The sequence below is a fragment of the Miniopterus natalensis genome, chromosome 12 (genome assembly GCF_054644295.1).
Source record: "Miniopterus natalensis isolate mMinNat1 chromosome 12, mMinNat1.hap1, whole genome shotgun sequence".
NCBI classification, from domain to species: domain Eukaryota; kingdom Metazoa; phylum Chordata; class Mammalia; order Chiroptera; family Miniopteridae; genus Miniopterus; species Miniopterus natalensis.
Window position 1 is genome coordinate 14,044,208 of NC_142092.1, and position 15,887 is coordinate 14,060,094.

General features: G+C 47.7%; 1 protein-coding gene across 1 annotated transcript in view; it reads right to left on the reverse strand.

The window, feature by feature from the left end:
- The window catches only part of TEK (TEK receptor tyrosine kinase), a 93,685-nt gene that overhangs the window by 1,401 nt on the left and 76,397 nt on the right, over positions 1–15,887 (reverse strand). The window contains exons 14-22 of the mRNA XM_016220517.2: positions 15,322–15,473; positions 13,508–13,718; positions 11,187–11,297; positions 9,162–9,352; positions 8,502–8,615; positions 3,928–3,998; positions 2,977–3,017; positions 1,990–2,086; positions 365–464 (exon numbers count right to left, since the gene is read on the reverse strand). Coding sequence (XP_016076003.2) covers positions 365–464; positions 1,990–2,086; positions 2,977–3,017; positions 3,928–3,998; positions 8,502–8,615; positions 9,162–9,352; positions 11,187–11,297; positions 13,508–13,718; positions 15,322–15,473 — 1,088 coding nt within the window. The remainder of the gene's footprint in view (positions 1–364; positions 465–1,989; positions 2,087–2,976; positions 3,018–3,927; positions 3,999–8,501; positions 8,616–9,161; positions 9,353–11,186; positions 11,298–13,507; positions 13,719–15,321; positions 15,474–15,887) is intronic.

Genomic DNA, 15,887 nt, shown 5'->3' on the forward strand with positions numbered 1-15,887 from the left:
GAATTTTTGACCCTTCCCATAGCAACCTGAAGACCATGCTCTGGTGCTACCTGAGTCACCTTTACCTCTGAGCCTGTTTCCTCACCTATAAAATTAAGGGGTCAGATGATATGATTTAAGATTCCTTCTAATTCAAATAGGCTAATTTTGTATGTTCTGTGCGTGACTATTATCTTGTATAGAGATCTTATTTCTTCCAAAATTGTAACTTCCTCAAAGTTGGGAGCCACATCTTTTGTGTCCCTACAATACCCAGGGCTGTGCCCAGAAGAGCTTGTTGAGTTGCACCAAGTATTTTTATCCACCATACCGGGCACCTGAGGAATTCCAATTAACAAGTCCCTGCTGTGAGCTCCATACTCACCTTTCGTTCTTCTAACATCCTGTTCAAGGACACCAGGATCTGCGCAAACGAGGGCCTCTCGTATGGCTTCTCCCTCCAGCACTGTCTCATCAGGTCATACCTTTGCAAACAGAGTTAAAGGGTTAACTCTAGGAATGTGCTACAGTCCTGGGCATGGCCAAGTGCAGAGTTTGGAGAAAAGAGAACATAGCCATTCAACACATGGTCAGCGGGAGACAGAGGTACAGCACCCAGGAAGCTTCTATTAGGCCTCCTACCTCCCTACCCAAGCCTCCTTTCCACTCCCAGTAGATCTAGCGCCCACCCCAGGTACCATTCCTGCAAGACCTTGGTCTCAGCTATTCTGATCATCTGGAAAGAACTGAGTTATATCTCTAGGGCAGCATTTTCCTTGGGATATTACATCTCTCAAAGTAGTGTTTCATTAAAAAAAAAAAAATGGCTTCAAGCTCAAATAAATGTGCAAAATGCCACTTATTGCATCTCCCTCTTAGGGGCCAGCTAGTTAAATCCTGGGAAGTCCTGCCATTGAAAACAAAAAACCTGTTTAACCAGGTTTATTGGGACACTTCCCAAGCATAGCTGACCACGGAATTCCTTTCCCCTTGTATCATTTATGTAAATCTTGCGTGTTCCATGAACACAGTTGGGGAAGCACTGGTCGAAGGCAGTACTTTCTCAAATGTGGCCAGAACTACGTGCACTGTCAGAATGCAGCTTCCTGGGACCCACACTAGACCCACTGAGTCAGGAGGTCTGGGAGTGGGGCTCAAGATTTCACACACTGAACAAATGCCTCCAGGAACCTTACCTGCGCAGATGACTATCAGCCATTGGCCTTGGGTATCATAGATTCTAGAACAGTTTGTACTATAACAGAAGTTTCATAACTACTGAAAAATCTCACTCCTCATGGAATGAATCTCAGGAGGTAGAATTTTGGAGACTTGGTCCAGTGATGGTTCAAGGCCAGCCAGGTCTGCCCAGGATGGAAGAGTTGTCTCTTATACCGGGAACATAACTAACAGCGTCCTCTCTCACTCTTGGAAATGGCTCAGCTTAGACAGTAAATTATTTACTCAACCTACAGCCTCCACTCTTCAAATTACGCCAATTAGGCAGCTCCTCCCTCAGGGGGGCTGTGGGAATCCTGGTATCACTAACACTAAACATTCTTCCCCTCCAAATAATTTTCACCCAGGAAAGTAATCTTTAGAGAGGTGAAGTTCCATGAAGAAAAATCCATCTTCCTCAATGTAACAGCTGTGAAACTTGCAATCCCCAAAGTTCGTCTCAAGATGTCACACATTTATTCGTGAATAATTTCATCAATTATTTCAGATCTTTGCTGCATTTATTGGCTTTCCTCATCTCAACCTTCCCAAGAATTGTCACCTTAGATCCCCCCTGGATATCTACGCCTGGACCGCTCGTCTTCCCTGCCCATTGCACAACCGTCTTAGGCTAAAGAACCCCTTTATTTCTGGCTATTTGTGATCTTTAGGGTGTGTGTGTGCGTGTAGGTGTACGACATGGGTATGAATCAGATAATTCCTTCCTCGGAGTCCACGAGACGCGCAGCAGGGAGATGGGGATCGGGTGGCCCTAAGCCAAGGCCGACTTACACCTCATCGTCACAGTTCAGGGGCTTCTCCAGTCTGTAGCCCTGCGGCAGCTTCTCGTAGAGCTCTGCACATGTCATCCCGCAGTAGGGGGTGCCACCTGCAAGACAGGAAACACTGCCCTCAGCCCCCTCTGGTGCAGAAGGCAAAGTCTTCTGCGCAGGGGCTCAGAAGCCAACAGACCGGGAGAAGGAAGGGGCATGTCAGGGTGCACACCCGGCGTGATCTTCCTCTCTGAGCACACCCACTGTGCATCACAGCTGGGCTGGGCTGCGGACCACACCGTAGCTGCAAGATCCACGCAGCCTCCCTGCCTCCTGGCACCATTGCCCTTCCCCAAGTCTGTCTGCACATAGCACACCCATTGCCCAATGACGTGCATCTTTTTCCTAACTGGAAGTCCGTAGTTATATTAATTCTTGTTTTATCTATAATAGTTCCTGTCCAATTTTAATTATAAAAGCAATACATAGTTATTGTAGAAAACTTGGAGAATATTTTAAAAAGCATGAAGAAAAATTACAATAGCTTTTATTACCCTCTGTGTCATCCCTCTAGTTTTTTAAAGTAATATTTTAAAGCTGGGTTCATGATGGATGTGAAATTTATTTATTTATTTTTTGGCATGCACATTTTCACAGGCTATTCAACAGCCTTCAAAATGTGGGTTTTTTACTTGGTTACATAATATAACATCTTGAGGTAGTGGAAAACTTGGAGTGGCTCTCTGACATCTTTGCCCATGCAGGGACAATTAACCTATAACAAAGTTCATGGCCACCGGGTTGTTACAATTACACATGACATTAGATACAGAGGAACATGGGAATAGAACACGTTCACACATGGAAACCCATGAGGTTCTGTTTCCAAGTCACATCTGGTGGCACCACACACAAATGGCCCCCGTGGGAGTAACAGTGAGGGAGCACAGGGCGGGCCCACTCCCTTTGCCAGGAGCCTCCCCGGGAGAGAGACGTGGGCACTCACCTAAGCTGACGATCTCCCATAGCAACACTCCATAGGACCATCTGCGGACGGGAAATGGGGAAACCAGTAATCAGCGGTCATTGAAAAGGTGAGACAGTCGTCGTCTGCCCCCAAAGCCAGGATGACTGACCCTTTGTCAGAATAATGTTAAAATGCCTGCCCCCCGGGATGGGCCCCACACACAGCACGTATTTCTCTCCTGGGCCCAGGGAGGATTATAACAGGAAACTGTTGGTTCTGCCGGACCCCCCCACTTACTTTAGGTAGCGAACGCAAGGCGGCACTGTGGGAAGCAGGTGGAATTCTAGGCCAGACAGATCAGCGCTAAATCCCACCTGTGCCACCTGCTACTCATGCGACCTGGGACGAGTTACTGCACCCCCGAGGCCTCTATACCAACGTCTGCCTCAGAGCTATGTAGACACTATGTGAGATGACATATCGAGGGTGCCTTGCGCACAGTGAAGACACAGTAATTGCCAGTCTCCTCCCCCAGCATAAGAAAACCCCCTGGACAAGTCCCCTCAACCCCCTGGGCCTCAGTTTTTCCTCCTGAAAATAGGGCATGTGGGCAAGACGGCCTAGGTCTCAATCCCACCCCTTCCTTCCACCGCCAGCCTGCAAGCGGAGATGGTCTCCCTGTCTGACCTCCCTGCCGCCCCTGACCCTCAGCAGCTGTTCTCGGGTCAGAGGCTGCTCCTCTGGCCAGTCCCAGGCACCGAGCTCAGTCTGGGAAGTGGAGCCACGGAGGGCTGGCATGCCCCTTCTCCCTCTGGACAGCAAGCCTTCCCCACGCCATGTCTATCCTTGACAAACAGAGGGAAACCCAAGCCTGACACCTGTGATTTCCACCCTGAAAACTGCCCCATCTGTGGCTTCCTTTATTCCACGAATCTATTTCCTGGGCTCATTGATTAGCTTTGTTCCCAGAGGGACACGAGGCTTACTCACACATCGCTGTTGGTTGTATATACGCTGTAATTGAGGGACTCGATCGCCATCCAGCGCACTGGGAGCCGTCCCTGCAGAGAACAAAGTGAGATGCCACTTAGGCAGGACAGGGCCCCTTCACGAGGCTGGCACTTACCCGAGGCTGTGGCCCACGCAGGTTCCCAGGGAGCCCTGTTTGGAGCTCTGCAGACAAGGAGGGACAGGCTCAGGAGCAGTGGTTTTGTAAACGTTCTGCCTACAAGTGTGGGTTCACACTCAAAGGTATGCAAACAGTGAAGTCCTTCTTAGCTCAAGGGGCCTTACTGCCGTTTTACACACAGGAACGTGTGTGTGCGCGTTTGAGTGTGAATGGAAGTGTGGACGTGTAGTCCATTTCTTCTGTTCACTTTGTGGCTCTCAGACACTCAGAAAGGGGAGACATGGCGCAGGAACCAAGAATTAAATTGTGATGTGGGAAAGGCTCAGGTGGTGCGAGAGCAGCTGCGCCTGGGGGAGGTGGGGAAGGACTTCCAGAGGAGGGGACATTCGAGCTTGGTTCTGAGACATGTGGGAGGCAGCAGGTGGATGGGGGAGAGAAGGCACAGCAGGGTGCAGATGTGCCCCGGCGGAGGAGAGGGCGTCTAGCCAGTGAGGTCTACACTGGGTCTGGAGAGCCGATGAGAACCACTCACTCACCCTTTGGGTACCTGGCCCCGACTCCCTCTAGGTTGTCCCCATGTTTTGGCTTATTGAGTCCAGTCTGGGGAAAATGAGGTGTGGGCTGGACACTGGGGAGTGTGACTTCTAAGTTTTATTCCTAGTTTCCTCAAATGATTTGGGGCTCCCTTCCTCCCCACCCACCCCAGGGATCCTATGAACCTATTCAGAGAGAGACCTCGGTCTCAGGGATTCGTCCAGGTGCTAACAGTGGCATTTCAGCCACATTCACTTATTGGTGGGGCAAACTCAGGAGCATAAGGGGCTCACTCTCAGCCCCCCTGAAACTGGAGCGGGTGTCCTCCCAGACCACCCGCCCACAAGCCCAGCCCTGCCCCACCCCCAGGATTATGCCTGAATGCTCAGTTCCCTCCCAGGCCTTTGGGAAGCGGCAATATTCTGAAGCTCTCTCTGCCTATCCATCCCGAGTGGTGATTCCATACTTTAAGGCTCAGTTATGCAAGTGTCCCTTCTCACATCTCCATCTCAGTATTCTCAACATTCCCCCTCCTTTCACCGACTGTCCACCCCACCCCGCCCCACCCACACTCGCTGCTCTCTTCCCCTTCGCGGCTCAGGTATGGAGAGAGAGGACTCCATTCTCTGCCCGTCTTTGCTTTCACTTCCCTGTGGGCCTCTGACCTCAGACCTCCTAGTTACTGGTTTCCACATGCACTTTTCACCATTTCTTGTTTCAGCTCTGTCCACATCCACCTGTCCCCACTGCTATCACCAAGGTCCAGGCCACCATCTTCTCTTACCTGATGACAACCACCTCTTAACTGACCTCCCTATCTTGAGTTTCACTCCGTAATGACCTGTTCTCCATACCACAACCAGAGTGATCACTCTAAATGACAAATACAACCAAGTGGTTCCTTTCCTTAAATTTTTAAAATGTCCCTATTATCCCAAGATCTCAAATCCTTAGTTGAGTCCCAAATCCTTAGCTGGATTTCAAGGAGACCTTATCCCTGCTTCCTACTCCAACCTTGAATTTTTAACTCTCCCTCTTTCACAGCTATTGAATAACCTAATTCCCAAATGTCTCATACATTCCATTGCCTCTAGGCTTTTATATGCACCACCCCTAGAGATCATCCAATTCATTCTCATGCTATCTATTTAACATCTATTGTAAAACTCAGGAGTTAGCCTCCTCCAGGAAGCTTTCCATGACTTCCCATAGGCTCAGTTAGGTGTCCTTCCTCTATGTTACCATGGCATCTGTGCTTTCCTGGCCCTCAGCACTTATTAACTGTTACAATTGTTCACTATGTGTTTATCTGTGAGCTCTTTGAAGGTAGAGACTGTGTCTGACTTATTTTACTTCCAAACCTTGCATAGAGCACAAAACATAGTAAAAAAAAAAAAAAAATTCAATTATGAGAGGAAGCATATATTAATCAATGAAAATAAAACCCTGTATCACTTAGTACATTAGTTTGCAACACTTCCTATATTAGAATCACCTGGGATTAAAACACACACACACACACAAAGAAACTGATGCAGGAGCCCCACCCCCAAACAACTGAATCAGAATATCTAAGCAGTAGGGCTCAGCATCTGTACGTTTTGAAAGCTCCCCAGATGATGCTGAAGGGCACTGAGCTGCAAACCTCTGGCTTACACAATAGGCTAGAGAAGGTAGCCACTCTGCCCTCCGGGGGTGCCTTTCTACACTGCACCCTCCTTGCAGGGAGCTTGTTCCTCTCCAATCCCCCTCCTTCCCTCCTCAGACCCCAGGCCACCAGGGAACGCTGCCCTGCCATTAGGAAACAGAGTTAAGCCCTGAACAGTGCTCTGTTCCTCTAAGAATTCCTCTTAACCTCCCCAAGACTACAGAAATCCCTGTCCTTTACAAAATGCCAAGTAAACTGGAACTTGCCTTGGGGATCTGAGAGCATCCAAATAAAATGAAGTTGTGGGGATAAATGGTATTCATCCCTCCACCCCCTCATCTAGGGACCACATCACCCAAATGCAGGAGTGAAGCCAGGAACGGGATTGTGTGAGGGAGACAGGAGGCTTCGAGGTGGCACGGGAAAGGGGGAGAGCCAGAGTGGAGCGGTGAGGGGTGGGTCCTGCATCTTTAAGACAAGCCCAGCGGAGAAACATCTGCTTTGAGTAGAGCAAATTCTGAAAAGCTTAGGGACCAAGTACTGCCTGGAAACCAGCCCTCAGGGAGGCACCCTTGGGTTCAGAAGATGCTGCTGCTAAGCACCCAGGGCCAGGCTGGGTGGTGTCTCTAAGAGCCAAAGGGACCCCACTTTAAGCCCTCATCAAGAAAGGGAAGGGAAAGGTCCAAAGTGGTTGTTTTCACTGTGATTGTAACTGTAAAACGGCATGTGTTTGTGGACAGCAGTAAGTAAAAAAATGAAAAAACAAAACAAAAAAAACTGTGTCAAGGTGGTGAGCTGTGGGTCATTTCCTTCTCAAAACATTCTTGAATATTGTTTCTGTGTTATCTTGTCAGCCACTAAAATAAGCATATTGAGAAGAAAGGAAACCTGACTTTGAGGATAAATACCGAAACCTGACCCTTGCGGAGACATTTGGTGCCCACAAAAGTAAAAGGAGCCTCCATATCACATGAAAACTGGAGCCGTCCCAGGAGAGCTGAGCCCGGGCAATGTTTGTCAGACCTAGAAAAGGGAGAGCCAGCTGCTGACAAGTGAACCTGCAAACACATGCAAGGACCATAGGAATGGCCACCCGCAGGCCCTACATCTGGCCATCGCTCAGGGACAGTAGGGGTGGTGGCATGCTGCTGGGGAGACCAGCTGCGCCCTTCTGAAGACGGTGGGAGTGCCCTTCAGTGATTTTTTGGAGCCCCTCCTAGATAAGATTAAAGTTTCTCCACAGGCACTTCCCAAACCAATGTGTCTGCCCCTGTGCCAGTCAACGCCAGCCCACAGGGGAACCTGGGGAACAAAGATCCACCATGCGCCACCTGCCTGGAGAGCCAGCCCTGTGAACGCCAGACCTGGCAGTGGTCGGAGCCATATTCATTAGTGTGTGCTCCCTCAATGCATCCAGCTCCCTCCCCATCTCCTCCCATCCTTCCCCCCACCTTCTTCTCAATAAACCCCTTTTGCATCTGTTTTGCTGCCTCTCTTGATTTCTGTCCTGAGTGGGGGGTGGGGAGTGGCAAGAAGCCCTTGGCCTGTGACACTGGCACAGCCCTAGTAACCAGGGATATGGCATTTCCAGGGTTTTCTGGTCCCAGGGTGGACAGCAAAAGCAGAATCAGTCCAGCTTCTCTCTTCTGCTAACACTGCAGTTAGGTCGTCCTGGGACCTTAGACTTGAGATCAAATATTACTGTTTGGAACAATAGGTATCATTAGGTGCAAGTGGGTTGGATCGATTTCAGCTTGAAGGGGGGAGTGGGGAACTTTTGGCAAAGAGGGAAATCTGTGGGCATTTAGAAGTCCTGCGTTTCTCCCCAGGGCCTCCTTGTGATTTAGGAACCTCATTAGTTTACTTCCCTTATATTTGGAAAGTATGTTAAATGTATTTTTTTTTGTCCCTCCTATGTTTGCTGTGCACGCAGGGAGGTTGTGGAGTTCTTTGGAAGTTTCTGAGGGAGACACATAGGGCCTGGCCTGGATCCAGAGCTGGGCCCCTGCCCTGCGAGGCTTGCGTGAGTGAGCGCTTGGCCACATGCAACAGCGGCCTCTTTGCTGGTGATATGCACCCTCCAGGCATTTTAGGACTCAAAACTCAGGGTGTTTGCTGGGCCAGGGCAGTATCTACTGGGATCCTTGGTCGGGCACCTGGGTCACCGCAGAACAACGGTCCTCTTAGAGCAGCCGCGTCAGGGTGGGAGGGGTGCCGTGGAAAGGACGTTACTGGTGCCTGTTTTAAACTCACCATCGTCTTTTTCACGTAAACTTCTTGACCTCGGGACAATCCAAAGTCGGCTATTTTGGCTACATAGTTTTCACCGACTAGAATGTTCCTAGCAGCCAGGTCCCTGTGGATAAACTGAAATGTAAGAAAACATCATGTATTTTCAGCATCATGTTTGCCTTTGCACGTCACTTTGTTAGTACAGTGCCCTAGGGGCCAGCGCGTTGGGAAACAGAGATGAGAGGTTAGTGTGAAAGCGGGTTTTTAAATGTCACCAGAATCCAGTTCCTTTAAAGTTGCTCTCTAAAAGCCTCAGTCAGTGGATTCCACCAAATCCTGGGAGAAGTGTTTCAGGGGGGGAAAAAGGGTCATTAGAGTTTCCTGTTGCCATGTAAGTCCTCTGCTACTGAGCATTGGTGGGGCTCAGACAGGTTAAGGCACCTCACCAAACATGATGAGATTCACTAGATAAATACATTGTGGGTGTTGAGCATTAACATCTGCATAAATAGAAGGAACAGTAACAAAGAGATTAAAATTAGGGAGATTTTAAGAGGAATTAAAGAAGACAAGTTGACTGAAAAACAAAAGGTACACATTTTTTGTACAAAAAATGTACAAATTCTCTCTAGAGAGAATTTCTAAGGAAAGATGTCCCAAGCGAGGTCCCTTGTGACAAACCTGTTTTTGGCTCAAGTAGTCCATGCCCCGGGCCACATCCGCTGCGAAGTGGAGCAGCTGCTGGGAGGACAGCGTGGAGGCGGTGCTGTTGGCGATGGCGAAGGCCGGGTCAGTCTCCAGCACTCGGCTCTTGCGCAGGAAGTCCAGGAGGTTGCCGTGCGGGGCATACTCGATGGCCAGGTACAGGTAGCCTTGGGGAAAGGGGGACGCACCACCTCACCAGGGGGCCTAAGAAGCTTCGAAATTTCTGCGATGTGCTATGGTCCTTGGAAATTGCTTATAAAAGTACTAAAAATTGCTCTAAAAGTAACGTATCTGGTGGGACCAGCCTCGGTACTGCTGGGACAGTAGGGAGAGAAGTTTCCCCCTGGTGCGATACAGGAAGGGTGCCACACTGAGACTCGAGGTTCCCCTCTTTCCACCGCACCCCACCCCTTTCCCACCGACTGTGGACTAGCCTGCAAAGCTTCCCGAGGCTTTCACCCACTCTGCAGCCACAGGGGCAGGAAATCAAAGCGTTTGCTGCCAGCCGATCTAAGACAGCCAGTCCGCAACATCTTTTTTTATTCGATACTGATCGAGAGCCTCATATGAGCCATCCATGCTACTCCAGTCTGTCTCTACTTTTCTTGAGGTTATTTAGAAAATACAAAATAAGTAACAGCAACAACGAAACAAACAGTGATTAAATATCCACAGCAGAAGAACCCACAACTGATAGCTTACTCCCTCGGGCCCTCTGCTCCTCCCTAAAACGCTCACCAGGTCACTTTATTGCTGATTTGGTCACCAGGCAGCAGAGCCCAGTGTCAGAGGTGGCATTTTGCTTACAGAAACCAGAAAACTCAAATTTTTAGGGGAAAAAAAATAAAACAATAGTTGTTAGAACATATTATGGTCCATTGTCTTATTTTTATTCCAAATTGGGTTTTTTTTCTTTTAATAAAAAGTAATATTTTTTATTAAAAAACATTGATCTTTAGAGCCAGTGAAAAGTAGAGTGTTTTTACTATCTTTTAAAGGTAAATTACTTTATATACTCTTCTAAAATTTTAAATATTGAATGATTTTGAACTTAAAAGATATTCTAAAAAATTGAAATTCTGGCCAAAATAAAAAATCTTCTAGCAGTGAATCCTGTTGACTATAAGGAAAGATATGCATAATTCCTGGTATGAATCTGCTTTCTCACTTCTTTACTGAAACATACACCTTAGGATCCAATCAATTATATCCTAATGTGATGATAGAGCAAAATTTTAAAAGAGAGATATTTTTCTGTTGTTGGTTATTATTTTTTTACCTTTCATTTACTGCTGCCCCATGCAGATTGCTGTTTTCAGGAAGTAGCTCAAAAATAAATGTCATTGCTCCATTATTTAACGTAAGGGCCATGATCTTTCAGAATTACACCCTCATTGGATCCCAGAATGATATATTGTCTGCCTTACCAGTATTTTTAGTTTAATAAATTGAGGAAAAGGAAGCAGTCTCTTTTCTATTGTTGGTTTTGTGCTGCGAAGTCAACAAGAGGTTGTCAAGTTTGTAAATAATTACTTTGTGGAGCTTTTTCATAGGAGAAAACTTTTCCACGAGAAAGTAAGTTTAAGCATAGATTCCAAACTACAAACCCAGGGAGCATACAGAGGTAAATCTCTCAATACATATTTACATTAATAATACATTAAGGACTCAATAAATATTCAAATCAATAATGGAAGTTGAACTTCAAGAGTATGTGCAGTGTAGGATGGTTGTAAAGCTCCGATGGAGTTGTTCAGGAAATTGTACAAGTTGGGGAGCAGTGGCTGAACCACATCAGAAGGCAGCCTTAGGTCCAGCCTCCGAAAAGATGCCAAACCTCAGCACAACCTACAAATGAGGCCAGTCATTCAGACTGAAAATGGAACTTAGAAAAATAGGCAATATTCTTAAGATTATCATCTTTCCTATTTTCAATATGGAATGTGCCTGTTTCAAACAACAACAAAAATCTGTCAGGAAAGACAGGAAAGAGCATCTTACCACGATGTTCACAAGCTCCCAAGAGATTGATGATGTTTGGGTGGTGACCAAGTTTACAAAGAACCTCCAGTTCCCCCGCGAAGTCCCTGTGGTCATCTTTGGAGGCATATTCTGGGAAGAAAGTCAAGAGTTATAATCCCTGTCTGTCATTCCTTTTCAGAAGCAGCTGACCCCCCTCCTCCCTGGGACGGCCACCAGTAGCTCTGGAAAATGGTATAGAAACCAGAGGTTATGCTAAGGAAGAATATTTTGTCACTGCTGACACTTTGGGCTGGTACTTCCATGTTGTAGAGGAGCTATCCTGTGCATAATAGGTTGTTTAGCAGCATGTCTAGCCTCTAATCACTAGATACCAGTAGCCCAAGAAAAATGTACCCAAGCACTGCCAAATGCCCCCCAGGGGAAAAATCACCCCTGGTTGAGAACTACTGCTCTAATATTTTCTGGTCTAAGCTCTCAGATACTCAGGGAAATGACTTGGTAGCGAGGGAGCTGCTTCCACTCCTAGACTCCAGCTCTTCCAGCTCCATCTACCACCCAGAGACAAATATGCTGAGGAATAGGGCTGGATTTCACTGAAACATCACCAATAATGCACGCACCTCCTTTACTCAATGATTTTAACTTGCTTTTCCACCAACCGCTCCTGTGAAAAAACTCAAATCCCAATGACATTTTTATAGCAGTTGCTTGGCGGTCAGGAAATGGATTCGCAGTTGTTTTCTTTCATCCTGTCTCTCCACTGGCACTTTGAGCAGAGGGAGAATCACCAGGTACCAACCAGGCTGAATGGAAGGCTCCCTGATCAGTGTACAAACAGATCAGCCTGGAGGCGGTGACAGTGTGCTGTCACTGTTTTTAGGAGAGTAACGGGGGTGCTGGTGTCCGCGTGCATTAAAATGATGGGCCTGTTTCACGTAGGCTAAGGGCACCTGTAAGACTAACTAGCAGGGGATCCCTGTTCATACCAGAGCAGCCTGAGGGTCGATGCCTTGGGAGCATTTCAAAAGTGAAGTTCTTTATAACGAACTTGTCTCCTTACTTGAGGAACTGCCCTCATTTGGATGTGTCACTCCCCCGGCAGAAATTGTACGTCCTGGTGCAGTTAAGCTATTTTACCTCTTCACACGGTCATGACATAGACAGTCAGGCTCATGTCAGATCCCAATAAAAACTGATTTTACAAGGTCCTATCCCCTCTCTCCTCTCACTCTCCTTACTGTTCCCCAAAACTCCCTGGGACTAAGGTAGCAAAACAAAAAGGGGATTTCTGGCTGCTAAGCAAGGGGTGTGTGTGTGACATTAGAGACATTACTATCTCTAAGCATAGTTAATACTTTGTTTAGTTTGTTTTCTAACAATTCAGAAAGCAGCAGTGATTGAATAAGACAGTTCATTCTCACTGGAGTCTCAGTGCTGCCATCAAAAGGAAGGAAAGCCCATCGGTGACCTTGAAGAGCCTAATCCTGGAGCAACCCCACATGACAGCTGATTACATTCCCGGCTCTGACATGCCACTGTCCCAGCCTGACGCTGCGAGAGTGCAGCTTCACACTCAAGTCTTCTGTAAGCTGCAGTGTCACACAGGAGAGAAGACAGCTTGTCTGGCCAGGGAACTGGTCATTCTGCTCCCTCAGAAGACATTACCCAATCTTCTTCAATGGGAAGCACCAAGTAGGCTTGAGATGGACACGACTAGAAAAGATTTAGTTCTGTGACCTCAGATCAGTGTTTTTCACACTTACATGTACAGAAGAGCCACTGAGAAAGCTTAAGGACAGATTCTCAGGTGCCAGCCCAGAAATAGAAGATAGCAGAACCGGGGGTGGGAGAAGCCCAAGTCGGTGCATTTCTTACAATGTCTCCAGGAATTTTGACGCAGACAATCCATGAAGACAGTGGTTTGTAAAGTGTGACCTCCAAGCATCAGTGCCACTTGGGAACGAATTAAAAATGCAGATTCTCTGGCCTTGTACCAGACTTACTGAATCAGAAACCATGGGGTGGAGCCCAAGAATCTGCCTTTAAACCAGTTATGCTTCCCATAAGTTAGCGGCGCATGACAGAGAATCTGTGTTCTCGTGTCCCAAGGAATCAAGACAGTGGTGTTTAAGTAGCCCATGCCTTCATGTTTATACCCTGACCCTATCACAGGCTGACCTCAAAGGAAACATCACCTTCAGATGCACGTAACAGCTGCCTCTGACACCGTGCCAATGTTTTGCTTAAAGAATGCAAGACCACAGAGGAAAGATTCAACAGGAAGCCAAGTTCTCTCCCCACCCTGCTGAAATGCTGACTCGACCTGGCCACTCACTGACCTTTCATCCTCTTGATGGCGGCGTCCATCCGCAACCCGTCCTTCTTGATACGCGCCTTGAGGACCTGGCCAAAATTACCCTCCCCGATCACATCTTGAAATTTGATGTCATTCCAGTCAAGCACTGGATAAATGGTAGGATCTGGGTTGTTTTTGGCCTTCCTGTTCAGGGCCAGAGTCCCTGAGTTGAACTGCACAGCTGGTTCTTCCCTCTGGAAAGATAGTTCATGTCAGGATTTTTTATAATTCTAAGGTTATACCCATACCAGGTGAAAAAAGAATATATCTAATTTGAGAATGGAGGTGGAAACAGGTGTTATCTAACAAACCCACTTTGATGAGCTGGCTGTCCACAGAGCGGTCTGGGCACAATTCCAGGCCTCAGTGGGGAAGCATGCCACAATTGATTAGCAATGTCTGCACAGAGCGAGGGAAGTGGAGATAACAGCATGTATGCCATGGCATGGCACATCCCCGAGCTAGTCATGCTTGAGTTTCTACTCTACTGTGGAATGAGCAAGTGTTCATTCCTCGAAATAGAACTTGAAGATTCTCTCTGGGGTAGTCACAGGATGTGCCTCATTGAGAGCTTTCCTTGCATCACCTTGGTCCATTCTTGGCCCGCCCTCCCTTCCTCCCTCCCATAGTCTTAAAGCTTAGAATCTCTCAGGCCTTCTCTGGAGCAGACTCTGGCCTCAGGATGACTGAGGCTTACAGCAAAGCCAACACAGTGTCCCCTTTTCTCCTGAGTTTAAGTAGCTGTTGACTACATCATGCCATGTTCCAGCACTGCCAACCCGTTGCTGGTCCTGCCCCTCCAGGGACAGCCTGAGGTGAGCCAGCTCTGGCACAAAGTCAGATCACAAAGCATCCCTGTCCTCCACTGAGCAGAACCTCAGGAACATGTGTACATCAAGATACATCTCACTGAGAACATGTCATTGTACTTAATGGTTTATGTACAGAATTCACAAAGTTGGGTACAAATTAATTTTACAGTCTCAAACCACAAACTAGAGTTACGTTCAGGTTGTACTACACCAAAGGGCTTCAGTGGGATGCCTGTCGGTAAAGTATGATTTTATAGACCTTCGCTACTAGTGGTCAAAATTCCTAGATGAGCCTGTCGGGCGTGGCTCAGTGGTTGAGCCTCAATCAATGAACCAGGAGATCATGGTTCGATTCCCCGTCAGGACACATGCCTGGGTTGTGGGATTCTCTCTCATCATTGATGTTTCTGTTTCTCTCTCCATCTCCCTTCCTCTCTGAAATCAATAAAAACATAATGAAAAGAATTCCTAGATTAAAGAGAGAGGCCATGCCAAGTACCATGAACTATGGCAGCAGGCCAAAGGGTACACAGGAGTAGGAGATACACACATGTATATATCACTCTCCCACATATGAGGGGGAACCTGTCCGGTGCCACACACCATTACCTACCCCGAGGTCTGCTCACTCTCATGTCACTCCTTACCAAAGATGTCCCGTTCTTCATATCGCAAGACTACTCTCTCTGGTGACTCATCACCAGGATGACATACATCTCATTTTGGAAGGGCAACAGTCCTGTTTTAGGCCCGGGATCCTGCATAATTATTAAGAGCAACTTTTTCACTCTCAGAATTGTTCCATTTTGGACAGGAAACCCAATCGTCATGCTATTATCTCCCACTTAATAATGGGAGCCAGAGAGAAGGTGAGACTCGCCTAAGGGACGCGTTTACAAGAAAGCTGCCCGGCGCCCAGCTGGACAGCGCAGGCCCCGCGCGTGTGGACCTGCACTCATCGCCAGTGGGAAGAGGAGACACGCACGTTTTGGAAGGCCTGGGCCATTCTCCTCTGGATGTTCGCCCTCTTCAGCTGCAGCATGATCAGAAAGGCCAGCAGCACAGTCAGGCAGGTCATTCCCGCCGAGCCCAGGATGGCGATGAGCAGCATCCGCCCGCCGCCGAGCTCTGCTGGCACTGCCGGGGACACAGGAGAAGCGGTGGGTTAGTTCAGAGAGCGGCCAATGAGAACGTCACGGACGCCCCGGCCCTGCCACCCAATTGCTGTGTGACCTGGGGCTACTCATTTATTTTCTGAAGCTCAATGGAGATGAGTCTGACTCATGGGGTTGTTTTAAGATCCTTTCAAAATAAGCAAAAGTGTTTTTTAAATGGCGATGCAGTCATTCATGGTTGTCATTTGTTCAGCTTTTACTTCCAAGTAGAGGCCAAGCCGATGGACGTTGTCCAATAGCAGTGAGAAAGCCTAACTGGATGTGTGATGCTGGGAAGGGGGCTGAACCTCCCTGTACATTTTCCCCACTCAGAAAAGCTGTGATGCTAAGAGCTTAGAGTCCGTAATAAGATATTTTGTTCTGTTTTGTTTTGTTT